A 26,287-nucleotide genomic window follows, 5' to 3' on the forward strand; every position below is an offset into this window, starting at 1 on the left:
TGATAAAGACTGAATAAAACCTTCACCCCCCCCCCCCCCCCCCCACCCCCCCCCCCCCCCCCCCCCCCACCCCCACCCCACGTTTCATGACACCGAATCCCGAGTAAGGTCACCTCTTTTCAAAGAAACTGACCGACGCTGAAATTAATCTCTAGCCCCGGCTAAAATTTGCACAGAAAGACACAAAGTGCTGGAGTAACTCAGCGGGCCAGGCAGCATCTCTGGAGAACATGAATGGATGGCGTTAGATTACTTAGAGAACACTTGTTGGGCATCAAAAGACCAACAATTTAATCAAATTAATCCCTAGTTATCCATTCTTTTTTTTTAATCGATACGTTTTAGATATCTTTATTGTTCAAGTTTAGTTGAGTTTAGAGATACAGCGTGGAAACGGTCCCTCCGGCCCATCGAGTCCGCGCCGACCAGCGACTCCCGCACTATCCTACACTATGCCCCTGTCCCACTTAGGAAACCTGAACGGAAACCTCTGGAGACTTTGCGCCCCACCCAAGGTTTCCGTGCGGTTCCCGGAGGTTGCAGGTGGTTGCCGGAGGTTGCAGGTAGTGGAAGCAGGTAGGGAGGCTGACAAAAACCTCCGGGAACCTCCGGGAACCGCACGGAAACCTTGGGTGGGGCGCAAAGTCTCCAGAGGTTTCCGTTCAGGTTTCCTATTTCCACCGAGCCAATGAACCTACAAAGCTTTCTAAAAGTGTGTTGGTTGTGAAATGCCCGGTGTACATGGTCCATGCAACAAGCCTGGCATGTAACACGGGGTCACGACGTTGCAATGGTTGCAGCGTGAGGCTTGTTGTGTCCTTTAAATGCCCCTCAATGTCTCTCTGGGCCACCATGGCTCCTCTCCTGAACTGTGACACGGGAAGTCTATTGAGTTGCGCCAATGCGATACCTTCTTCCACCCCCCTCGCGTACTTGCTTCCCTCTCCGTCTCCACTTTCCCCTCTCGCGATAGACCTGGGGCTTATATTAGGTGCGAGGTGGCAGACGCGTCCATTTGGTTCGCCGCGATTAGCCTGGGAGGTTTGCTGAGACCAGCGGGGCTTTGGTATTTCCTCGCCGGACAGGTCTACTAGAAGGATCCGTGATGGGTGACTACGCTATCAGCTTCCTCAAGGACTTTCTGGCCGGCGGAGTGGCCGCTGCCATTTCCAAGACGGCGGTGGCGCCCATAGAACGGGTGAAGTTACTGCTCCAAGTGAGTGGGACTTGGGTGGGGATGGGGTGGGTGGTGCAAGTTGAAAGTTTCACCCAAATCCTGGAGTTGTCACATCGTGGTAGATCCATTGGAATCACCTACCCTGGGCGGCGCAGCGGTAGAGTTGCTACCCTTACAGCGCCAGAGTCCCAGGTTCGATCCTGACTGATGCGGGGATCGCTGGTCGGTATGTCCGCCGTGTATCTCTGAACTAAACTAAGACAGAGACTTTAGTGACAGCACTGGCGCAAGTAAGGTGCCCTCGTGTGCTGTGTCCAGCTATAAAAAGACATCACGCTGTCTCATTGACTCACATATGACCTTCCACTCCCTCCATGCAGAATCGCAAGTGATCTACAGACACCAAGGTCCCGATTAGTTTACTGTGGGCAACTTTTTCCTGACACATTTATTTTTCTACCTCTGGGCATTATGGCGAACTTTGTGTATTGCCCGAGGAGTTATAAACCAGTTTGAGACAAGGCTGCAGTTTGCAAAGTTTTTTAACTGGCCGCAAGTAATCCCACCACGGGAATTCACCAGGGTAACGGGAGCCGGGAAAGCAGATGTCATCTCGAGATATTCTTTGTAAAAGGTTTGGTATCAGAATATTAGAAAGAACCAAGAGACTGCGGATACACACACGCAGGGTAATCCTGGAAAGTGCAATACTTTTTTTCCCTTTTGCATAGACTACTCATGGCTAATCTTAAAAAAAAGTGCTTAGTTAGACTCAGACTCCTGTCTTCAACCCGAGCAAGATATTAAGGTACACAAAATTGCTGGAGAAACACAGCGGGTGCAGCAGCATAGAAACATAGAAATTAGGTGCAGGAGTAGGCCATTCGGCCCTTCAAGCCTGCACCGCCATTCAATATGATCATGGCTGATCATCCAACCCAGTATCCCGTACCTGCCTTATCTCCATACCCTCTGATCCCCTTAGCCACAAGGGCCACATCTAACTCCCTCTTAAATATAGCCAATTAATTGGCCTCGACTACCCTCTATGGCAGGGAGTTCCAGAGATTCACCACTCTCGGTGTGAAAAAAGTTCTTCTCATCTCGGTTTTAAAGGATTTCCCCCTTATCCTTAAGCTGTGACCCTTATCCTTAAGCATCTATGGAGCGAAGGAAATAGGCGACGTTTCGGGCCGAAACCCTTCTTCAGACTGATGGGGGGGAGAAGGAAGGAAAAAGGGGAGGAGGAGGAGCCCGAGGGCGGGAGGGTGGGAGGAGCCTGCAGCAAGGGCGGGTCAAGAAGCAAAGCGGCTGCGGGCGGCAGAGTTGCTGCCTTAAGCTCTGTTCTCACGACTGAATTAATGGCAATTCAATGGGCTCTATGGTGGATTGAGGAAGCCAGTTTTAGTGAAGTCATTATCTGTTCTGATTCTGCAGCTGCTCTTGAAACTTTAAGAGTAGGGAAATCTAAAGCTCGTCCTGACATTCTAAATGAAATCATGAGTGTGTTTTCTAGAATTGGGTTTGCGTGTAACATCACTTTTTGCTGGGTTCCCGGGCATGCTGGGGTGAGGGGGAATGAGCAGGTGGACCTCATAGCAAAGGAGAGTTTAAGAAGAGAAATAGATATCCATGTATTATTGGGGAGAGTGGAACTGAGTGAAATAATTAAAGAGGGCTTAACAAAAGAATGGCAGAGAGGATGGGAAATGGAAGTCAGGGGTAGACACTACTTTTCTATACAATCTGAAGTTAGGAAAATATGTTTCTGTACATCTTTGTCCCGTAGGGACTCAGTTAAACTGTGTAGATTGAGGTTGGGACACTGTGGGTTAAATTACTATTTGTGCATTGTAGGAAAACATGTTTCTGGCTTGTGTGAATGTGGGAGTAATGAGACAGTTAAGCATGTTTTCCTAGAATGTAAAAAGTACAGGGTAGAAAGAGAAGTATTGTTTGTTAGACTGACAGGACTTGGAGTTGAGGCTTTTTCTGTTTCATCTTTGTTTGGACACAGTGAGAAACATCAACTGATATCCAGGGCTGTTCTTCAATTCCTGCAAGTTACAGGACTGTATGTAAGGATTTAGTTCAAACTTTGACCTGTGGAGGGCAGTAATACGCTTAGCAGCGTCTACACTGCCGGAATCCTACAAGAAGAAGAAGTTGAAGAGTTGCTGCCTTCAGCGCCAGGTTTCAGCGCCAGAGACCCGGCTTCGATCCTGACCACGGGTGCTGTCTGAAGGGACTTTGTACGCTCTCCCCGTCATTTAACCGAATGTACAGGTTTGTAGGTTAATTGGCTTGGTGTAAATGTGAGACGTGTGTGTGTGTGTGTGTGCGTGTGTGCGTGTGTGTGTGTGTGTGTGTGTGTGTGTGTGTGTGTGTGTGTGTCTGTCTGTGTGTGTCTGTCTGTGTGTGTCTGTGTGTGTGTGTGCGTGCGTCTGTGTGTGTGTGTGTGTGTCTGTCTGTGTGTGTCTGTCTGTGTGTGTGTGTCTGTCTGTGTGCGTCTGTGTGTGTGTGTGTGTGACGTCATACATTGATATAATTGATTGATTGATTGATATAATTTAATTGCCACACAACCAAGGTCGGTGGTATTTGGGTTGCCAGCAGCGGTACAGTAATAAAGAACACAAAAACAATAAAAATTTTACACAAACATCCACCACAGCATTCATCTCTGGAGAGAAGGAACGGGTGAACGAGTCAGGCCCTTGATATTGTCAAATCTGGCCATTCCTTTAGTGTGCAAAATCACGGCGGAGATGGGTAGTTCGCTCAAACCCGACGCCTAACACTCTGAACAAGCTCCGGAACCAAAACCGCGCCTGTCCATTCTCTCCCCAGATGCTGCCCGGCCCGCTGAGCTGCTCCAGCATTTTGTTATTTTTCCTCAAATTTCCAGCATCTGCATTTCCCTGTGCCTGCCTAACTCAGGTTCCTGGGAACCATGTCTTGTCACACTGGCCAACGTGTCAAACACAGGGTTTGTGATTGTAAAAGATATTGATTATAAAGCCTGATAAAGTCAGGCTATTTAGTAAGTGTGGAAATATGAAGTGAATATTCTGGTGGGTGCCTGGAAAGTGCTGCCAGGGGTGGTGGTGGAGGCAGATACAATAGTGGTGTTTAAGAGGCTTTTAGATCGGCGCATGGATATGTAGGGAGTAGTGGGATATGCATCATGTGCCGGCGAGACTCGTTTAACTTGGCATCATGTTCGGCACAGCCATTATGGGCCGAAGGGCCTGACCCTGTGCTGTTCTGTTTAATGTTGTAGACTACTTTAGACTTTAGAGATACATTTTAGATTTTAGACCGTGGAGACACATTTAAGACTCTAGAGATGATACAATAGGTGCAGGAGCAGGCCATTCGGCCCTTCGAGCCAGCACTGCTTTGAAGACTTTCAAGAGAGAGCTAGATTGGGCTCTTAAAGATAACGGAGTCATGGGATATGGGGAGAAAGCAGGAACGGGGTACTGATTGGGGATGATCAGCCATGATCACATTGAATGGCGGTGCTGGCTCGAAGGGCCGAATGGCCTACTCCTGCTCCTATTGTTTATTGTCTATTGTCTAAGACACATTTGAGACTTTAGATATATACTCTAGGCTTTAGAGGTACATTTTAGACTTCAGAGTTTACAGAGACACTTTAAACTTTAGAGGAACACTTTGGGCTTTAGAGACTTTCTACATACCGTATGTCTTGGACTGCGTTCCGCATTGCCTCCTCTGTCAAATTTGGTCTTTGGTTGCGAAGTTTGTGTCTGTGGATCACTCCGCTGCAACGCGGATATTTTATTTTTCAATGTATTTCACTGCATTTCAATGCCATTTCACTGCATTTCACCCCCCCCCCCCCCCCCCCCCCCCCCCCCCCCGACCTGCGTGTGTTTTCTCAGAGATCGTTGGTTGAAGGATGAGCATTCATGGTTGGAAATTGCCGGCATTATATTTCGTAAACTTACTTCACCGACATTTCAGCTCCTTTAAGCAAAACACAAAGTGCTGGTGGAACTCAGCGGGTCGGGCAGCATCTGTGGATGGGAATGAACAGGCGACATTTCGGGTCGGGACCCTGCTTCCGACTGAGTGATTCTGCACCTACATTTGGAGCAGGGTCCAGCGCCTGGCCTGCTGAGTTCCTCCAACGCTTCGTGTTTTGCTCAAGATTCCAGCACCTGCAGCCCCTTGTGCCTCCAATATTTGGTTTCATTTTAAGGGCAGCTGCAGAGTTGCTGCCTTGCAGCGCCAGAGACCCGCGTTCAATCCCGACTACCGGTGCTGTCTGTATGGAGTTTGTACGTCCCCGTCCCCCCCTGACCTGCGTGTGTTTTCTCAGAGATCGTTGGTTTCCTCCCACACTCCCATTAGCCTACAGGTTTTGGTAAAATTGTAAATTGTCCCTAGTTTGTGTTGGATAATGTAATGCCCCTGTCCCACTTAGGAAACCTGAACGGAAATCTCTGGAGACTTTGCGCCCTGCCCAAGGTTTCCATGAGGTTCCCGGAGGTTTTTGTCAGTCTCCCTACCTGCTTCCACTACCTGCAACCTCCGGGAACCACACGGAAACCTTGGGTGGGTCGCAAAGTCTCCAGAGGTTTCTGTCCAGGTTTCCTAAGTGGGACAGGGGCATGAATGTGCGGGATCACTGGTCGACACAGACTCGGTGGCCCGAAGGGCCTGTTTCCGCGCTGTATCTCTTAACTAAACTAAATGTTGCGATTCATTCGGCACAAGCTTAATTCTCTCTTTCATCGTTTATACCTTATGATGAAATTGTCTATATTGTAACAAAAGAAAACAAAAACATCTCCAATTGAGGATTATCGAACAAAGTTTGACATAGAGCGTCAATAACACATCATTGACGTGAGCCGGTCATCGTACTGTCCTCGTTTCTCCCTTCTTCCTGGTCACTGTACGGTATTGATTGAAACAGGTGGCCCTTCAGCCCATCCAGTCCACACCCGTTCACACTAGTTGTATGCTATCCCACTTTCTCATCCACTCCCGACACACTGGGGACAATGTACAGAGGGCCAATTAACCGGCAAACCCGTACGTCTTTGGGATGTGGGAGGAAACCGGAGCACCCGGAGAAAACCCACGCAGGTCACAATTTAGTTTATTGTCACGTGTGTACGGAGGGCACCGTGAAAAGCCTTTGTTGCATGCTAACCAGTCAGCAGAAAGCCAGGGAGAACGTGCAAACTCCACACAGACAGCATAAGAGGTCAGGATCGAACCCGGGTCCCCGGCACTGTGAGGCAGCAGCACTACCCACTGTGCCACTGTGCTGTCCTAAGTTTCTGAAATGAGTCTAGTCTCGGCCTATCCCTGTTACTGAAGGATACTAGCTGTGAAAAGAAAGGTTATAAGTGATAGGAGTGGAATTAGGCCATTCGTCCCATCAAGTCTACTCTGCCATTGAATGGACAGTCGGCGTTTCGGGTTGGGGTCCCTTCTTCAGACTGACTTTAGTAGTGATGTTGACAAAAATGCTGGAGAAACTCAGCGGGTGAGGCAGCATCTATGGAGCTGTTCATAGATGCTGGAAAAATCGAAGGTAGACAAAAATGCTGGAGAAACTCAGTTGGTGAGGCAGCATCTATGAGCAGCTCCATAGATGCTGCCTCACCCGCTGAGTTTCTCCAGCATTTATTCAACACCACTACTAAAGTCAGTCTGAAGAAGGGACCCCAACCCGAAACGCCGACTGTCCATTCGCTCCACATATGCTGCTTGACCGGTTGAGTTACCCATGCGTGTTATGTTTTGATAGAGCCCTATGCCTTTCATGTCGTGAACTTTGCCTTCCATCGTCCAGTGCCAACATTCCCTTGTTCACTAGTCTCACGATTACTTGGTATGTACCACCCATCCCCACCCCATCAAGTATCATATATCCGTGCTTACGTCTCTCGTGTGTTACATAAACCAACCTGGAAACTCTTGCTATTAACACTGGGGTGCAGTTTGCGATTGTTTTATTTACAACATGGAGGCGCAGCGGTAAAGTTGCTGCCTTACTGCGAATGCAGCGCCGAGACGAGGGTTCGATCCCAACTACGGCTGCTGTCTGTACGGAGTTTGTACGTTCTCCCCGTGACCTGCGTGGGTTTTCTCAGAGATCTTCGGTTTCCTCCCACACTCCAAAGACCTACAGGTTTGTAGGCTAATTAGCTAGGGAAATGTAAAGATCGCCCCTATGGTGTGTCGGATAGTGTTAGTGTGCGGGGATCGCTGGTCAGCGCAGACCCGGTGGGCCGAAGGGCCTGTTTCCGCGCTGTATCTCTAAACTAAACAGCATATCAGAGAACTCGCTGGAAAAAACACTTTTAAAAACATTTTGCAGGTACAGGATTCTGCAGATGCTAGAAATTTGAGTGCTGGGGGAACTCAGCCGGTGAGGCAGCATCTTTAGTTTAATGTAGTTTAGTTTAGAGGTACAGCATGGAAACAGGTCCTTCGGCCCACCGAGTCCACACCGATGAGCGATCTCCTCCACCCCCCACCCCCCCCCTTACACCAATAGACAATAGGTGCAGGAGTAGGCCATTCGGCCCTTCGAGCCAGCACCGCCATTCAATGTGATCATGGCTGATCATCCCCAATCAGTACCCTGTTCCTGCCTTCTCCCCATATCCCTGACTCCGCTATCTTTAAGAGCCCTATCTAGCTCTCTCTTGAAAGTATCCAGAGAACCGGCCTCCATCACCCTGAGGCAGAGAATTCCACAGACTCACAACTCTCTGTGAGAAAAAGTGTTTCCTCGTCTCCGTTCTAAATGGTTTACCCCTTATTCTTAAGCTGTGGCCCCTGGTTCTGGACTCCCCCACCATCGGGAACACGTTTCGTGCTTCTAGCATGTCCAAACCCTTCATAATCTTATATGTTTCAATAAGAACGCCTCTCATCCTTCTAAACTCCAGAGTGTACAAGCCCAGCTGCTCCATTCTCTCAGCATATGACAGTCCCGCCATCCCGGGAATTAACCTTGTAAACATACGCTGCACTCCCTCAATAGCAAGAATGTCCTTCTTCAAATTAGGGGACCAAAACTGCACACAATACTCCAGGTGTGGTCTCACAAGGGCCCTGTACAACTGCAGAAGGACCTCTTCGCTCCTATACTCAAGTCCTCTTGTTATAAAGGCCAACATGCCATTCGCTTTCTTCACTGCCTGCTGTACCTGCATGCTTACTTTCATTGACTGATGTACAAGGACCCCCAGATCCCGCTGTACTTCCCCTTTTCCCAACTTGACACCATTTAGATAGCGATCTGCCTTCCTGTTTTTGCTACCAAAGTGGATAACCTCACATTTATCCACAATAAACTGCATCTGCCATGCATCTGCCCACTCACCCAACCTGTACTGAAGTCAATTAACCTACGTAAAAATATGTGAGGAAACCGGAGAAACCGCACATGGTCACGGGGAGAATGTACAAACTCTGTACAAACAGCACCCGTAGTCAGGATCGTGTCTCTGGCGCTGTAAGGCAGCAACTCTACCGCTCTGCCACCAAAGCCGCTGTGGCCTTTCTGGTTTATGTGCGGCTTGGCAGGCCTTGCTCTGCAACATCAGTGCGATTCATGGGCACATTTAATGGGCATTCTGAGGCTCAGTAGGTTTCCTTACGGTATATATGTCGTGTTTTGAAGAAGGGTCACGACCTGAAACGTCACCCACTCCTTCTATCCAGAGATGCTGCCTGTCCTGCTGAGTTACTCCAGCATTTCCTGTCTATCTTCAGTGTCCCGGCACTTCCTACGTGACAGATATGTGTAATAAAATACCATGGTGGTGCAGCGGTAGAGTTGCTGCCTCACAGCGCCAGAGACCCGGGTTCGATCCTGACTACTGATGGAGTTTGTACGTTCTCCGCGTTACATGTGTGGGTTTTCCCCGAGTGCTCCGGTTTCCTCCTACATTCTAGAGACGTACAGGTTTGTAGGTTAATTGGCTTTGGTAAAATTGTAAATTGTCCCCAGTGTGTTGGATAGTATTAGTGTGCGGGGATCGCCGGTCAGCGCACACTCGATGGGCCGAAGGGCCTGTTTCCGCGCTGTATCCCTGAACTAAACAAAACAAAGCGCTGGAGGAACTCAGCAGTTCAGGCAGCACCTGTGGAGGGAATGGATAGATGACGTTTTGGGTCAGGGCCCTTCTTTATTCCCTCGTTGCCTGACCTGCTGCGTCAAGATTTGGGCGTCTGCATTTCCTTGCAACTCCACGTATGATCACTAAGAATAAGGGGCAGGCCATTTAGGACTGAGACGAGGAAACACCTTTTCACCCAGAGACTTGTGAATCTGTGGAATTCTCTGCCACAGAAGGCAGTGGAGGCCAATTCACTGGATGTTTTCAAGAGAGAGTTAGATATAGTTCTTAGGGCTAACGGAATCAAGGGATATGGGGGGAAAAAGCAGGGACGGGGTACTGATTTTGGATGATCAGCCATGATCATAATGAATGACGGTGCTGGCGCGAAGGGCCGAATGGCCTACTTCTGCACCTATTTTCTATGTTTCTATGTTTATCCACCATGTTTAGTTAATGGATAACGTACGTGAATGAATTAGAACATTTATTTGTTTAGACTTTAATCATTATATTATGAGTTAATGAGCCCGCAAGGCTGGGTAGGTTTGGGTTATTAGGTTTAGGGCTATTATTGTCACGTGTACCGAGGTACAGTGAAAAGATTTGTCTTGCCTGCTATCAAACAAATCAGATATACTGTAAGTAAATATGATCAAGTCAAACTCAAGTACAATAATAGAGAGAAGAGTAAGATATAGAATGCAGAATACAGGGCGGCATGGTGGCGCAGTGGTACAGTTGCTGCCTCACAGCGCCAGACACCCAGGTTCGATCCTGACCACGGCTGCTGTCTGTACGGAGTTTGTACGTTCTTCCCGTGACCTGCGTGGGTTTTCTCTGGGTGCTCCGGTTTCCCCCCACACGGGTTTGTTGGTTAATTGGCTTCAGTGTAAATTGTCCCTAGTGTGTGTAGGATAGTGCTAGTGTAAGGGGCAATCGCTGGTCGGCGCAGACCTGGTGGGCCGAAGGGCCTGTTTCCGCGCTGTACCCCTAAACTAAACTAAACTATACTAATATACTTCTCAGCATTGTAGCATATTGATGTTCTCTGTCGTGCTGGAGAAGCTTGTATGGTCCTAAGATCCTGAGAGCGATGCCGCCTGGGGCTATGCTTCTGGTAGGGCCACCCACGGCGGTAAGGTCGAGGGGGAGGTCTCCGACAGAGAGCAATACAACCGAGACCTCAACGATGGAACAGGCGGAGGACGATGGCTGACCTTAGTGGAGCGTCACAACGGCTGGGAAGGCGGATGAAGGCTGCAGCAGAAAAGTGTCTCCGGTCGTCTTGGACTCCATGCCACTGGATCCTGACCCAGATCTGTCAAGGACCGTGGGGTGGCTGTCTGTGCACCAGTCTCCCCACGTTAAACAAAGTCACGCACAGGCGTCCTCCATATGGGGAAAAGCACCCTGGAGACACCCATGGTCAGCCATGACCAGAGGGGGGGGGTCTAGGAAGAGCTTGATTTTCTTTGATATACGTACCTGCAGCTTTCAGTTTACCACAATAGCTCCGTGACGTAGCTGCTGGAGCTGCTGTCTCACAGCGCCAGAGCAGTATCTTACACAGAAACTTAAAGGGGTAATTGGGCACACTCTCGGTGGGACCCACGGCCCGTGTCCACACTGCATCTTTAAACTGAACTAAATACATGGAATCCAGCCTCATCAATCCAATCCGACATGGGTTACAGATTCCTAGAATTAATCTTAATAGATTATTATTTGGCCGTTTGTTATCGGAATAGAATATAAGCCCCAACTTTGTTGTGGTAAGGTGTGGTACTGTATTTGTTTAGTTTAGTTTGGAGATACAGCACGGAAACAGGCCCTTCGGCCCACCGGGTCCGCGCCGACCAGCGATCCCCGCACATTAACACTATCCTACACCCACTAGGGACAATATTTTATTTTTTTCCCTACATTTTTCACCAAGCCAATTAACCTACAAACCTGTACGTCTTTGGAGTGTGGGAGGAAACCCACACTCGGTGGAAACGCGGTGCTGGCTCGAAGGGCTGAATGGCCTCCTCCTGCACCTATTTTCTATGAAACCGAAGATCTCGGTGAAAACCCACGCAGGTCACGGGGAGAAGGTACAAACTCCGTACAGGCAGCATCCGTAATTGGGATCCTGATCTGCATTCGCTGTAAGGCAGCAACTCTACCGCTGCGCCACCGTGATCACCCTTGTTCAGTATGTGTGACTTTATTTGTCACGCGTTCTGAGGTACAGTGTAAGTCATTTTTGTATACAGTTTAGTACAAGTATCACTACACCTAAGCACTTACATACACACCTAAGATAAGCATCGCAGGCGCAGTAATGGTGTACAGCAGTTTGGGGCCATTTTCAAGTCCCAGTTGTTGTAAGTGCAGGGATCTTGATCTGACCTTGAAGGCCTGTTGTCTGATGTTTTCAAGAGAGAATTAGATATAGGTCTTAGGGCTATCGGAATCAAGTGATATGGGGAGAAAGCAGGAATGTGGTACTGATTCTCTCTGGATGATAACCCATGATCATATTGAACGGCAACGCTGACTCCTGCGCCTATTTTCTATGTTTCCAAGCACGACATCCGGTGGCTGCAGCGAATCGTCCGTTCAGCAGAGAAGGTTATTGGCTGCAACCTTCCCTCCATTGGCGAACTGTACACTGCAAGGGCCAGGAAGTGAGTGGGCAAGATCATCTCTGACCCATCTCGCCCTGGCCACAAACTCTTTGAATCACTTCCCTCTGGAAGGCGACTCCGGACTGTCAAAGCTGGCACAGCCAGACATAAAAACAGTTTTTATCCACGAGTAGTTGCTCTACTCAACAGCCAAAAATCTGTAGCCTCCCTTTGATCTGGTATTTTGTTGGTTCACATGCTTGATCAATGGTGTTTTATCATTAATGTTTTATTATTATTAATGTTTAGTGTTTTCTGAATCATTCGTAACTGTCACTGTATGTCATGTTGTTACTTGTGGGCGGAGCACCAAGGCAAATTCCTTGTATGTGAATACTTGGCCAATAAACTTACTTACTTGCTTCTATGTCCTGACGGCGTTGCAGGGTCCTCCTGGGGTTCAATGTAACAAAGATTTCTCATGTGCTTTTGAATCCCTTTCCCAGGTCCAGCATGCGAGCAAGCAGATCACAGTTGAGATGCAGTACAAGGGGATCATTGACTGTGTCGTGCGTATTCCCAAGGAACAGGGCTTCATCTCCTTCTGGCGAGGAAACCTAGCCAACGTTATCCGGTATTTCCCAACCCAGGCCCTCAACTTCGCCTTCAAGGACAAGTACAAGAAGGTCTTCCTGGGCGGGGTCGACCAGAAGACGCAGTTCTGGCGTTACTTTGCCGGGAACCTGGCGTCGGGCGGGGCGGCGGGCGCCACCTCCCTGTGCTTCGTCTACCCGCTGGACTTCGCCCGGACCCGGCTGGCCGTCGACGTGGGCAAGGGCGCGAGCGAGAGGGAGTTCACCGGCCTTGCCAGCTGCATCAGCAAGATCTTCAAGTCGGACGGCCTCCGAGGCCTGTACCAAGGCTTCGCCGTCTCCGTACAAGGCATCATCATTTACCGGGCTGCCTACTTCGGAGTCTATGACACCGCCAAAGGTAAGCAGGTTGCGGCTGGGACTGCAGCGGATCATAGAGTCATGGGGAGAAACATATAGACATAAGATACGCATAAGATATGAGACATACATTTAAACATATGGACATAAAGTATGAATGAATGAATGCTTTAATGTCACATGTGACAAGTCACAGTGAAATTCTTTGCTCAGAAAGCCAAGGTATGCAAATAGCCACCCATAAAGGGCACTGATAAAGATACAAATTCCTCTCCCCAATCAATCCATCTATCTCTCTATCTCTATATCTCTCTATCTCTCTATCTCTCTCTCTCTCTCTCTCTGTCTGTCTGTCTGTCTGTCTGTCTGTCTGTCTGTCTGTCTGTCTGTCTGTCTGTCTGTCTGTCTGTCTGTCTGTCTATCTATCTATCTATCTATCAATTTATCTCTATCTATCTCTACCTATCTCTCTATCTGTCTCTATCTGTCTCTCTCTCTGTCTGTCTCTGTCTATCTATCTCTGTTTACCTCCATCCATCCATCCACCGTGTCATGCAACATGGCTCTTCAGCCCAACTCGTCCATGTCAACCCAAATGTCCTACCTAAATTAATCCCATTTGCCCTTATTCCTTTGAACTTTTCCTATCCATGTACCTGACCTAGTGCATTTTAAGTAGCTATAGTAAATAGAGCTACAGTCCGCCTTAACCAACCTGATCTCCCGGTTGCTCAACACTTTAACTCCCCCTCCCTTTATGTACACTGATTTCAGAGTAGTTCTTGCTTTCCCTCTCTCTCCATCCCCTTCCCCTTCCCAGTTCTCCCACCAGTCTTACTGTCTCCGCCTATATCCTATCTGTCCCGCCCACTCCCCTGACATCAGTCTGTAGAAGGGTCTCGACCTGAAACGTCACCTATTCCTTCTCTCCAGGAATGCTGCCTGTCCCGCTGAGTTACTCCAGCATTTTGTATCTACCTATAGAATAAAGATATATACTGCAGGAAAACAGGCCCTTCGGCCCAACCTGTCGATGCCGACCATGATGTCCTATCTAAATCAACCTAATTTCCTTGCGTTTGGCCCTTATATCTCAAATGCTTCAAAGGTTCAAAGGTCAGATTATTATCACGTGTGCCAATTAAAGTACAGTGAAACACAAATCACTATACAGCCATATTGCAATCCGTTTGTCTTTTTGTTATTTTTTGTCCCATTTTAATGTATTTTTTGTTTTTTTTTGATGGGGTATGTGTGTGTGTGTGTGTGTGTGTGTGTGTGGGGGGGGGGGGGGGGTGGGGTGGGAAACTTTTAAAATCTTTCCCCTGCACGGAGAACCCGACCTTTTCCCTGTCGGGTCTCCGTTGTCGTTGGGGCTGCAACGTGGAGCGGCCTCCAGCAGGAACGACCTGGGGCTCCAGTCACGGAGCTGCGGAGCTACTCACCATCGTGGAGCTGGCCGAGTCCGGAGCGGGTGGAGCTGTGGTGGCGCGCTGCTGTGACCCGACCCCCGGAGATTCGGAGGCTTACCGCAGGTCTGGCAGACAGTAATATCGGGAGCCCGCCGGTCCCTGGTGGGAGACCGCTTTTCGAGGCTTCCGCAACGGCGACTTCTCCCGCCCGAGTAGCGGGGTCGAGGATGACCTGGAGCGGGGCCTTACATCACCGCCCGGCGTGGCTTCAACGGCTGCGGGACTTTGCTAGCGCCCGCCGGGGGCTCCAACACCAAGACCCGGAGCGCGGCCTTGCATCACCCGGCGTGGCTTTAATGGCCGCGGGACAATTGCCATCGCCCGCCGGGGGCTTTGACTCTGACATCGGGAGAGGAATGGGGAGTGCAGGGGAGAGATAAGTTTTTGCCTTCCATCACAGCGAGGAGGAGATGCGCTGTGATGGATGTCTGTGTAAATTGTGTTGTGTCTTGGGTCTTTTTTTTTCATGTGTCTATGAATGCAGAAAAAACATTTCATTTGAGCCTCTATGAGGTTCAAGTGACAAATAAATTGTATTGTGTATTGCATTGTGATATTACAAAAAAAGCAACGGCACAACTACATAAAAGTTAACATAAACATCCACCACAGCGGATTCCCCACATTCCCCATTGTGATGGAAGCCAATAAAGTCTAATCTTCTTCCTCTTTATTCTCCCGCGGTTGGGGCGATCGAAGCCCCCGCGTCGGGGCGGTCGAAGCCCCCGTGTCGGGGCGGTCAAAGCCCCCGTGTCGGGATGATCGAACCCCACACGTCGGGTGGTCGAAGCTCCCGTGGCTTGGAGCTCCCGAAGTCGGTCTCTGACCAGAGACCGCGAGCTCAATGATGTTAAAGTCCGCAGGCTCCCGCAGTTTTGAGCTCAGAGGTCGATCCATGGCAAAGGGATTGCGAGCTCCACCATGGTAAGCCCGCAGGCCCCCACCTTTGGAGCTCCCGAAGTCGGTCTCCAGCAAAAGCTGCCAGCTCCTCGATGTTAGGCCGCAGTGCATAACAGAATCATATGGCAGGGAAACAGGCCCTTCGGCCCATCTCGTCCGTGCTGACCAAGAATCCCAACCTAAGCCAGTCCCAGTTGCCCTCGTTTGGTCCATTTCCCTGGAAACCTCTTTAAAAAGCGCACAACGTGGAGTTCGGCAACATTTAGATAGAGATTGTGGCGTCACCTGATGGTCAGACAACTTGCGGTCGAACCCTCATCAGTAGTTACGAGGACTGTCATGGGTTAAGAGGAGTGTCCTGCTACATAAGCAGGTCTCAGAACCAGGGGCCACAGTTTAAGAATAAGGAGTAAGCCATTTAGAACAGAGAGGAGGAAACACATTTTCACACAGAGAGTGGTGAGTCTGTGGAATTCTCTGCCTCAGAGGGCGGTGGAGGCAGGTTCTCTGGATGCTTTCAAGAGAGAGCAAGATAGGGCTCTTAAAAATAGCGGAGTTGGGATATGGGGAGAATGCAGGAATGGGGTACTGATTGAGGATGATCAGCCATGATCACATTGAATGGCGGTGCTGGCTCGAAGGGCCGAATGGCCTACTCCTGCACCTATTGTCTATTGTCTATCTCACCTTGAGACCTGGAGTCGACAGTAGCTGAGCTCGAGAGAATGCCCTCGCTCAGCTGCAGCAGCAATGACAATATGATCGAGGACCAAACGTGTATGTATTTCGAACCTATTATGTCTGAATAAAGCAACCACGTTTGGTACTGCTACAAGATGCTTATTTTATTGCGGTTTTTAATGTTATCTTCCCCTAAAATTATTCACCCCGCCATTGCCATTCTCATTCATAAAACCATGTCATATTTCACCAGAGCTTTGTCCCTTGTGATATTAACTGATTATTAAATGCACTAAAAGATGACAAAGACCCGCAAAATACAGAAGATGGCGTGCAGTGCGAGCTTGAGTTCAAGTTCAAGTGTCATGTGTCCCTGATAGGACAATGAAATTCTTGCTTTGCTCCAGCACACAGAACATAGTAGGCATTTACTACAAAACAGATCAGTGTGTCCATATACCGTAATATAAATATATACACACATGAATAAATAAAATGGTAAAGTGCAAATAACAGATAATGGGTTATTAATAATCAAAGTTTTGTCCGAGCCAGGTTTAATAGCCTCATGGCTGTGGGGAAGTAGCTATTCCTGAACCTGGTTGTTGCAGTCTTCAGGCTCCTGTACCTTCTACCTGAGCATAACGTAGTTTGCTGAGTGTGATAACATACAGTATGTAAAACATAGAACAATGCAGCGCAGGAACAGGCCCTTCGGCCCACAGTGACCATGCCAGACGTGATGTCAAGTTGCCATACTTGACATAGATACACAGACAATAGGTGCAGGAATAGGCCATTCTGCCCTTCCAGCCAGCACCGCCATTCAATGTGATCATGGCTGATCATCCCCCATCAGTACCCCATTCCTGCCTTCCCCCCATATCCCTTGAATGGAGCCCTAAGAGCTCTATCTAACTCTCTTTTGAATGCATCCAGTGAATTGGTTCTCCACTGCCTTATGAGGCAGAGAATTCCACAATTTCACAACCATCTGTGTGAAAAAGTTTTTCCTCATCTCAGTTCCAAATGGCCTATCCCTTATTCTTAAACTGTGGCCCCTGGTTCTTGACTCCCCCATCATCGGGAACATGTTTCCTGCATCTAGCATGTCCAGTCTCTTAATAATTTTATATGTTTCTATAAGATCCCCTAAATTCCAGTGAATACAAGCCCAGTCGCTCCATTCTTTCATCATATGACAGTTCCGCCATCCTGGGAATTAACCTGGTGAACCTACGCTGCACTCCCTCAATAGCAAGAATGTCCTTCCTCAAATTTGTGATGGAGTATCTTTTCCTTACAAATTGATTCATGCATTCCTGGGGGATAATCCATACAGTTTCCAGGTTTACCGCCATACACTTCCCAAGGGCCAGACCAAGTAACCCATGGATTGTTGTCGTCTGTTCATAAGCCATAGGAACAGAACTGAACCATTCGGCCCATCGACTCTGCTCCACCATTCGATCATGGCTGATCTACATATCCCTCTCAACCACATTCTCCCGCTGTCTTCCTGTAATCTTTGACACCCTTAGTAATCAAGAACCGCTTTGCAAATGCTCAATTACTTGGCCTCCACAGCCGTCTGCGGCAATGAATCCCACAGATTCACCACCCTCTGACTGAAGAAATTCTTCCTCTTTTCCATTCCGTCCTTTTATTCTGCGGCTGTGTCCTCTGGTCCTAAATTCTCCCAATACTGGAAACACCTTCTCCACATCCACTCTATCTGGGTCTAACTATTCAATACAACTCTATTCCATTGAAGTCTGCATTTTCTGAGCACTGGGTAGGAAGCTGAGGTTATAAGTTCATAGTTCATTAGTGCTAGGAACAGAATTAGGCCATTCGGCCCATCAAGTCTTCTTTCTCCACCATTCAATCATGGCTGATCTATCTTTCCCTCTCAACCCCACCGTGGACTTGGTGGGCCGAAGGGCCTGTTTCTAAAACTAAACTGCACTCTGTTCCACTCAACTAAACTAAACTAAACTTAAGCCAACGGAGTATTGAAAGAGTTAAACAACATGGGGTCTTGCCATCCATGGAGCAGCGACAGGTTGCCCTCATGGCGTCGATTTCATCACTGTACGACTACTGAATGGCAACTTCCTGCTGGAGAGAGGAGCAAGAGAGAAGAAACTAAATCCTGCCCTTCCCCCCACCACCACTTGTCCATGTCTGTCAAACAGGATTGGTACATGATCCCAGCGCTGCGAAAGCTAAAAGACTTGTGCACAGCCAGTCACATGTTTGGTTTAGATTTTAGTTCATAAGCCATAGGTGCAGAATTACTACATTAAGCCCAAACAAGTCTGCTCCGCCATTCAATCACGGCTGGTCTATCTCTCCCACTCAACCCCATTCTCCTGCCGTCTCCCCATAACCCTTGACACCTGTACTATTCAAGAATCTGTCCATACCCGCTTTAAAGATTCCCAATGACTTGGCCTCCACAGCCGTCTGTAGCTATGTATTCCACAGATTCACCACCCTCTGACTAAATAAATTCCTCCCCATCCCCTTTCTAAAGGTGTCTTTTTATTCCGAGGCTGTGCCCTCTGATCCTTGACTCTCTTACTAGTGGAAACGTCCTCTCCACATCCACTCTGTCCAGGTCAGTTTAGAGATATTTTTAGATTCAACATGGAAACAGGCCCTTCGGTCCACCGAGTCCATGCTGACCATTGATCACCCTTTCACACCAGTTCTATGTTATTAAATTGATTGAAGGATACATCAAGGAAACAGGCCCTTTGGCCCACCAAATCCACGCTGGCCCATTCACATTGATTCTATGTTATCCCACTTTTGCATCTGCTCCCCGCACACTCGGGTCAACCTCAGAAGCCAATGAAACCTACAAACCAGAGATGGACACAGAATGCTGGAGTATCTCAGCAGGTCATACAATATCTGTGGATTGTCCATTTTCTCCAGAGATGCTGCCTGGCCCACTGAGTTGCTCGAGAATTCTGTGCCTATTTGAAAGTAATGAAAGTCCTATAATGAAAGTGAGCATGCAGGTACAGCAGGCAGTGAAGAAAGCGAATGGCATGTTGACCTTTATAACAAGAGGAGTTGAGTATAGGAGCAAAGAGGTCCTTCTGCAGTTGGATAGAGCCCCAGTGCGACCACACCTGGAGTATTGTGTGCAGTTTTAGTCTCCAAATTTGAGGAAGGACATTCTTGCTAGTGAGGGAGTGCAGAGTAGGTTTACAAGGTTAATTCCTGGAATGGCGGGACTGTCACATGCTGAGAGAATGGAGCGGCTGGGCTTGTATACTCTGGAGTTTAAAAGGATGAGAGGCGATCTTATTGAAGCATATAAGATTATTAAGGGTTTGGACACACTAGAGGCAGGAAACATGTTCCCGATATTGGGGGAGTCCAGAACCAGGGACCACAGTTTAAGAATAAGGGGTAAGCCATTTAGAACGGAGATGAGGAAACACTTTTTCTCACAGAGAGTTGTGAGTCTGTGGAATTCTCTGCCTCAGAGGGCGGTGGAGGCCGGTTCTCAGGATACTTTCAAGAGAGAGCTAGATAGGGCTCTTAAAGATAGCAGAGTCAGGGGATATGGGGAGAAGGCAGGAACGGGGTACTGATTGGGGACGATCAGCCATGATCACATTGAATGGCGGTGCTGGCTCGAAGGGCCGAATGGCCTACTGCTGCACCTATTGTCTATTGTCTATTGTCTATTTTTGGTGTAAACCAGCAACTGCAGTTCCTTGTTAAAAAATTTTAAATGTTAAATTTGTGTTTATTGTGTTTTTGTTATTTTATTCTATGTATGACTGCAAGGCACGAAATTACGTTCAGACCGAAAGGTCTGAATGACAATAAAGGATACTTATACTTATACGTATACTTACTTATACTTTTTATTGCAACCTACAAACCTGTCCGTCTTTGGAATGTGGGAGGAAACCGGCACACCCAGAGGAAACCCACGCGGGTCATGGGGAGAACGTGCAAACTCCACACACACACACGGGATTGAACCCGGGACCCTGGCGCTGTGAGGCAGCGGCTCTGCCAGTTGTGTCGAAAGGTAGTCTATTATCCTCTGGTGAACTAAACGACAGCTTTGTTTGTGTTCGTCAGGGATGATGCCAGATCCGAAGAACGTGCATATTCTGATCAGCTGGATGATTGCGCAGTCAGTGACGGCAGTGGCTGGGCTGGTGTCCTACCCATTCGACACAGTCCGTCGACGTATGATGATGCAGTCCGGCCGGAAGGGAGGTACGTGTAAACCAGAATCACCTTGTTATTCGGGTTTCGACCCAAAACGTCACCCATTCCTCCTCTCCAGAGATGCTGCCTGTCCCCGAGTTACTCCAGCATGCTGTGTCTATCTTTGTTATTAACCTGCTGAGTTTAAGTTTGAGATTAGATTATCGTCAAGTCAAGTCAAGTCAAGAGAGTTTATTGTCAGGGTACACAAAAATGCTGGAGAAACTCAGCGGGTGCAGCAGCATCTATGGAACAAAGGAAATAGGTAACGTTTCGGGCCGAAACCCTTCTTCCCCTCTCATCCTGATTGTGGTGGGGAAGAAACCTGGAAAAAAAAGACTTGCTTAGTACTTGTGTCAGGGATTATGGGGAGAAGGCAGGAGAATGGGGTTAGGGTGGGAGCGATAGATCAGCCATGATTGAATGGTGGAGTAGAGTTGGTGGGTCGAATGGCCTAATTCTGCTCCTATTATGAAGAGCGATGACTGGTACATTGTTGTCACATGTACTTGGTACAGTGAAATTCTTTATTTTGCATACAATACATAAGTATGCAAAGAGTCGCAGATATAGGGCGTCACAGTTACAAAAAGTATTCAGTATAGTTCCCGATGGTCTCTCTTCCTTCTCAGGCAGGACAAAGCCTTTCTCCCCCCTACTCCATCAGACTGAAGATGGGTTCACTTCCCCCCACAGATGCTGCCTAACCCTGCTGAGTTCTTCCAGCGCATTGTGTTTTGCTAAGATAGGGGGTGGTATCTCCTGCAGGACAGAGGCACATGAGAGGCTAGAAGTTGGTATGGAGGGTGGTGTGGGAAAGGTTAGTGGACAGAATAGGCAGGTGAAAGGCGGAGAGCGAGGAAGGAGGGTTGGTTTAGACTGCACGTATTTTAATGCAAGGGGCCTGATGGGTAAGGCAGATGAGCTTTAGGGCGTGGATATGTTTGTGCGACTGGGACGTTGTAGCCGTGACAGAAACCTGGTTAAGGGAGAGGCAGGACTGGTAGTGGCGGCGCTGTTGAATGGCTGCGGCTCGCCTGCAGTCCGTCTGTTTTTACTTTTGTTGTTGTTTTTTTTTGTCTTGTTTAGTTAAATTTTTGGTTATTAGGCTGTGTTATGTGTGGGGGGGGGGGAGCTGAAACAGGGCTTTCTGTCTCTCCCTTCGGGGGAATGCGACTTTTTCTTGTCGTATCACCCTTCTCTGCCTCCGTCTGCGCTGAGGACTAATGGCGGAGCTGGCGGCCTCCAACCTGCGACCGACCTCGAGGCTCCGGAGGCAGAGCCAGCCAGGACTTACCAACGCGAGGCTGGCCGTCTTCGAGCTGTGGCGGCGTTCGGGCACTCCAGTGGGCAGCGGCACGACTCGGCGCTCCAGTGAGGGCGACCCTGTGCGGGGCTGGGACGGTGCTCCGGTGAGGGCGGCCCGGCGCGGGGCTGAGACGGTGCTGGCTGAGACGCTCCGGTGGCAGCGGCACGACTCGGGGCTGGGACGGCACTCCCGTGAGGGCGGCCCGGCGCGGGGCTGAGGCGGTGCTCTGGTGGCTGAGGTGGCGCGAGGCTGATGCGGTGCTCCGGTGGCTGAGGCAGCCTGGCGCGGGGCTGAGACGGTGCTCCGGTAGCTGAGGTGGCGTTCTGGCGGCGGCGACCTGAATCCGGGGTTTGGCCGCGGGCCAGTGGACGACATCGTAGGGAGCTCGCAGGTCACAGGCTGGTGCCTGTTTTCCGGAGCTCCCGCGGCAACAGCTGCGTCCGCTGGACTGGAGGGCGGCAGCTTCGACCACCCCGGGCCGCGGAGCTTGAACCAGCCCGTTCGCGAAGCTCGGTGAGCCGCGGGACTGACTTACCATCGCCCGGTAGGGTATCGCCTCAGCGTAGAGGGAGAAGAGGAGGGAAGAGACAGTAACCCTATGATTTTTGCCTCCATCACAGTGAGGAGGTGCCTGGTGAACTCACTGTGGTGGATGTTAATTTGTGTTTATTGTGTGTTTTGTTGTTTATTATTACATGTATGGCTGCAGGCAACGACATTTCGTTCAGACCGAAAGGTCTGAATGACAAATAAAGGATCTAAGTCTAAGTCTAAGTCTAAGTAGCTCAATGTCCTGGGGTACAGGAGCTTCAGGAGAGACAGGCGAGGGAAAAAGAAGAGGGGGTTGCATTGGTGGGTAAGGAGGATGTCTCGGCTGTGATCAGAGGTGACATTATGGACAGTTCGTCTAGTGAGGCTATATAGGTGGAGCTGAGGAACAATAAAGGGATGATCACCTTGTTGGGGGTGTAGTAGACCCCTGAATAGTCAACGGGAAATAGAAGAACAAATGTGCCCGGAGATCTCTGAATGCTTTCAAGAGAGAGTGAGATAGGGCTCTTAAAAATAGCGGAGTCAGGGGATATGGGGAGAAGGCAGGAACGGGGTACTGATTGGGGATGATCAGGCATGATCACATTAAATGGCTCGAAGGGCCGAATGGCCTACTCCTGCACCTATTGTCTATTGAGGCAAAGAATATACTTCAAGTATTCTTTGGCTTCAGCGTGGTCAGAGCACCCTGTGCAAGATAATCAACAGCAATGCGAAAGCAGACTGAAAAAGGTCCCCTGACCTGGAACGTCACCTCTCCATGTTCTCCACCTGACTTGCTGAGTTTCACCAGAACTTTGTGTCCTTTTTTGTAAACCAACATCTGCAGTTTGTTGTTTTGACACGCAAAGGATTTTCTGGATAATCTCAAACCAAATGCAGACCTAATGAACCATTTTTGTCTTTGGCCCATTAACCCTCCCAAACCCTGTGGTCACGCTCATCAAAATTGCTGCGAATGTAAAACCATGGAGCACTTTTCTGCAATTCCTTTTCACTCTTTCATGCGTTAGAGAAAAGTTATTGTATTCACAGGGAAATGCAGACGCAGGTTTAGTAAAAGTGACAAAATGCTGTTGTACCTCAGTGGGTCAGGCAGCACCTCTGGAGAAAATAAAGAGAGGTGACGTTTCGGATCAGGACCCTTCTTCGTCAGAGTCAAAGTCTCTTCAAGGTATACCTACTTTGAAGATGGACAAAAGTGTTGGAGAAACTCAGTGGGTGCGGCAGCATCTATGGAACGAAGGAAATATGCAACATTTCGGGCCGAAACGTTGCCTATTTCCTTCGCTCCATAGATGCTGCCGCACTCGCTGAGTTTCTCCAGCACTTTTTGTCTACCTTCGATTTTCCAGCTTCTGCAGTTCCTTCTTAAACCTACTTTGAAGATGTTCTCTTCTGAGTCTGAAGAAGGATCCTGATCCGAAACGCTGCCTATCCATGTTCTCCGGAGATGCTGCCTGATCCGCTGAGTTACTCCTGAATTTTTTGTCTTTTAGAGAATTTTTAAAATTCTATCAGTTTAAATTTAGGGGTCAGGCAGCAGGCAGGTGGGACGTGTAGATGGGACATGTTGGTTGATGTGGGCTGAAGGGCCTGTTTCCACGCTGTATAACTATGAAACTCCTGAAACATATACAATTCTTAACGGATTGGACAGGCTAGATGCAGGAAAAATGTTCACGATGTTGGGGGAGTCCAGAACCAGAGGTTACGGTGTAAGAATGTCTGTGTCCAAGATGGCTGTCGGAAGGGAAAGTGGACGCTGGCGCGCTTTAGCTGCTGCTGCTCTCTCTTCACATTGTGTTTTTGATTTTTTGTCTTTGGACTGAATTCTGTTTTTAATTTGTGTTTTGGTGATGTCTTTATTATTTATTTTATTCCGATTTTATGTTTTATTATTCTTGTTAATCTCTGTAAGGTGTCCTTGAGATTTTTGAAAGGCGCTCAAAAATAAAATTTATTATTATTATTATTATAAGAATAAGGGGTAGGTCATTTAGGACTGAGATGAGGAAAATCTTTTTCACCCAGAGTTGTGAATCTGTGGAATTCTCTGCCACAGAAGGCAGTGGAGGCTAATTCACTGGCTGTTTTCAAAAGAGTTAGATAGAGCTCTTAGGGCTAACAGAATAAAGGGATATGGGGAGAAAGCAGGAACGGGGTACTGATTTTGGATGATCAGCCATGATCATATTGAGTGCCGAATGGCCTACTACCACACCTATTTTCTATGTCAGTTCCATAGACAAAGTTCAATGCCTGTAAATGGGGGAGAGGTGAATTGGATGGTACCCTAGCTTATGGAAGGACCATGCAGAAGCCTGATAAAAGCGCAGCAGATGATTTAGTGAGAGAAGTGGAATATCAGACCCAGGTTCCATCCTGACAACGGGTGCTGTTTGTACGGACGTCTTTCGACAAGCAGTAGCTCTTTTCAATAACCGAAAGTCTGTAGCCTCCTTTAGCTCTGGTATTTTATTTCATTCACATGTTTAAACTATAATGTTTTATTCTTAATTGTTTACTGTATGTGTTGTTACTTGCGAGCGGAGCACCAAGGCAAATTCCTTGTATGTGAATGTAGTTGGCCAATAAACCTATTCATTCATTCATTCATGAACCCTGGGATGGCAGGACTGTCATATGAGGAAAGATTGAAAAGACTTGGCTTGTATTCACTGGAGTTTAGAAGGATGAGGGGATATCTTATAGAAACACATAAAATTATAAAAGGACTGGACAAGCTAGATGCAGGAAAAATGGTCCCAATGTTTGGCGAGTCCAGAACCAAGGGCCACAGTCTTAGAATAAAGGGGAGGCCATTTAAGACTGAGGTGAGGAAAAACTTTTTCACCCAGAGAGTTGTGAATTTGTGGAATTCCCTGCCAGAGGGCAGTGGAGGCTAAATCACTGGATGGATTTAAGAGAGTTAGATAGAGCTCTAGGGGCTAGTGGAATCAAGGGATTATGGGGAGAAGGCAGGCATGGGTTATTGATTGGGAACGATCAGCCATGATCACAATGAATGGCGGTGCTGGCTCGAAGGGCCGAATGGCCTCCTCCTGCACCTATTTTCTATGTTTCTATTCATTTTATGTATCATACATATCTAACATTACTGTTGTGATGTCTCAACAGCTGATATAATGTATTCGGGCACAATCGATTGCTGGAAAAAAATTGCGAAAGATGAGGGGTCTAAAGCTTTCTTCAAAGGTGCCTGGTCAAATGTGTTGAGAGGAATGGGAGGCGCCTTTGTACTGGTACTGTATGATGAAATTAAGAAATACGCCTAAGAGTCCAAGAGGCATCCATCTACCCCTTTGTTCATCACTTTAAATTAAACAGCATTAGAAAACTGTAATATATTGTAGTAGGACAATGGGTCAACAATGATGAATGTACCATTAATCAATCAAATGCCTGAATAAAAGCAGTGGCAGGTTGGGGACTCAATGAAAGGGCTTAATGCATTATTAAAAGTCATAGTCACCCTTGTCATCCATGTATTGAATTCCATAGCCTAATCCCCTTGCCAACTATATATATATTTAAGTTACCATTTATTTTTCCTTGGGTGGTGAGTATTTCTGCATTTAGTACTTAATCTCAAAATGGTTATATTCTAATCGCAAGTGTTATGCACATTGTTTAGCATTGATCCTAACGGAAACAAATGTATTTATGGTCCCTATTAAATCAAAAGTATTTATTAAAACTGACTCGTGTATACAATTTTTCAATAAAACATTTTGGTCTTTTATTGAGCTGCTGCTTGTATTAACATCATGGCCATATATGTGGCAAGGACTGTGTCACGGTGGCGCAGTGGTAGAGTTGCTGCCTTACAGGGCCAGAGACCCGGGTTCGATTCTGACTGCGGGTGCTGTCTGTACGGAGTTAGTACGTTCTCCCCGTTACCTGCGTGGGTTTTCTCCGGGATCTCCGGTTTCCTCCCGCACTCCAAAGATGTACAGGTTTGTAGGTTGAATGGCTTGCTATAAATGTAAATTGTCCCATGTGTGTGTATAGAATAGTGTTGATGTGCAGGGATTGCTGGTCGGCGCAGACCTGGTGGGCTGAAGGGCCTGTTTCGCACTGTATCTCTAAATTAAACTAATCTAATACAGCATAGACTAAGCAACATGAAATGAAGCACAAACGCTAACAAATTAGTTGTTGCGGTTCGATGCATAAGTGTTGGGAAGAACATTACATTTTCACGGCAGCAAGTTACATTTCTTAGTCATACAGCGT

At 48.0% G+C, this 26,287-nt stretch overlaps 1 protein-coding gene across 1 annotated transcript; it reads left to right on the forward strand.

Moving 5' to 3' along the window:
• The first annotated feature begins 993 nt into the window (after window positions 1–993).
• On the forward strand, window positions 994–25,748 carry slc25a4 (solute carrier family 25 member 4). Its single transcript, XM_033018556.1, has 4 exons — window positions 994–1,216; window positions 12,419–12,905; window positions 20,035–20,175; window positions 25,169–25,748. The coding sequence occupies exons 1-4, from the start codon at window positions 1,106–1,108 to the stop codon at window positions 25,324–25,326; spliced, it is 897 nt and encodes a 298-aa protein (XP_032874447.1). The 5' UTR covers window positions 994–1,105; the 3' UTR covers window positions 25,327–25,748.
• Window positions 25,749–26,287: the final 539 nt, after the last annotated feature.

This window comes from Amblyraja radiata, chromosome 3 (assembly GCF_010909765.2).
Source record: "Amblyraja radiata isolate CabotCenter1 chromosome 3, sAmbRad1.1.pri, whole genome shotgun sequence".
NCBI classification, from domain to species: Eukaryota; Metazoa; Chordata; class Chondrichthyes; order Rajiformes; family Rajidae; genus Amblyraja; species Amblyraja radiata.

Bases quoted from the DNA above. Each gene is read 5' to 3' on its own strand.
- slc25a4 (XM_033018556.1), top strand. From the start codon at position 1,106: ATGGGTGACTACGCTATCAGCTTCCTCAAGGACTTTCTGGCCGGCGGA. The intron at 1,217-12,418 runs GTGAGTGGGACT...TCCCTTTCCCAG, and splicing joins GGGTGAAGTTACTGCTCCAA to GTCCAGCATGCGAGCAAGCA. The intron at 20,176-25,168 runs GTACGTGTAAAC...ATGTCTCAACAG, and splicing joins GCAGTCCGGCCGGAAGGGAG to CTGATATAATGTATTCGGGC.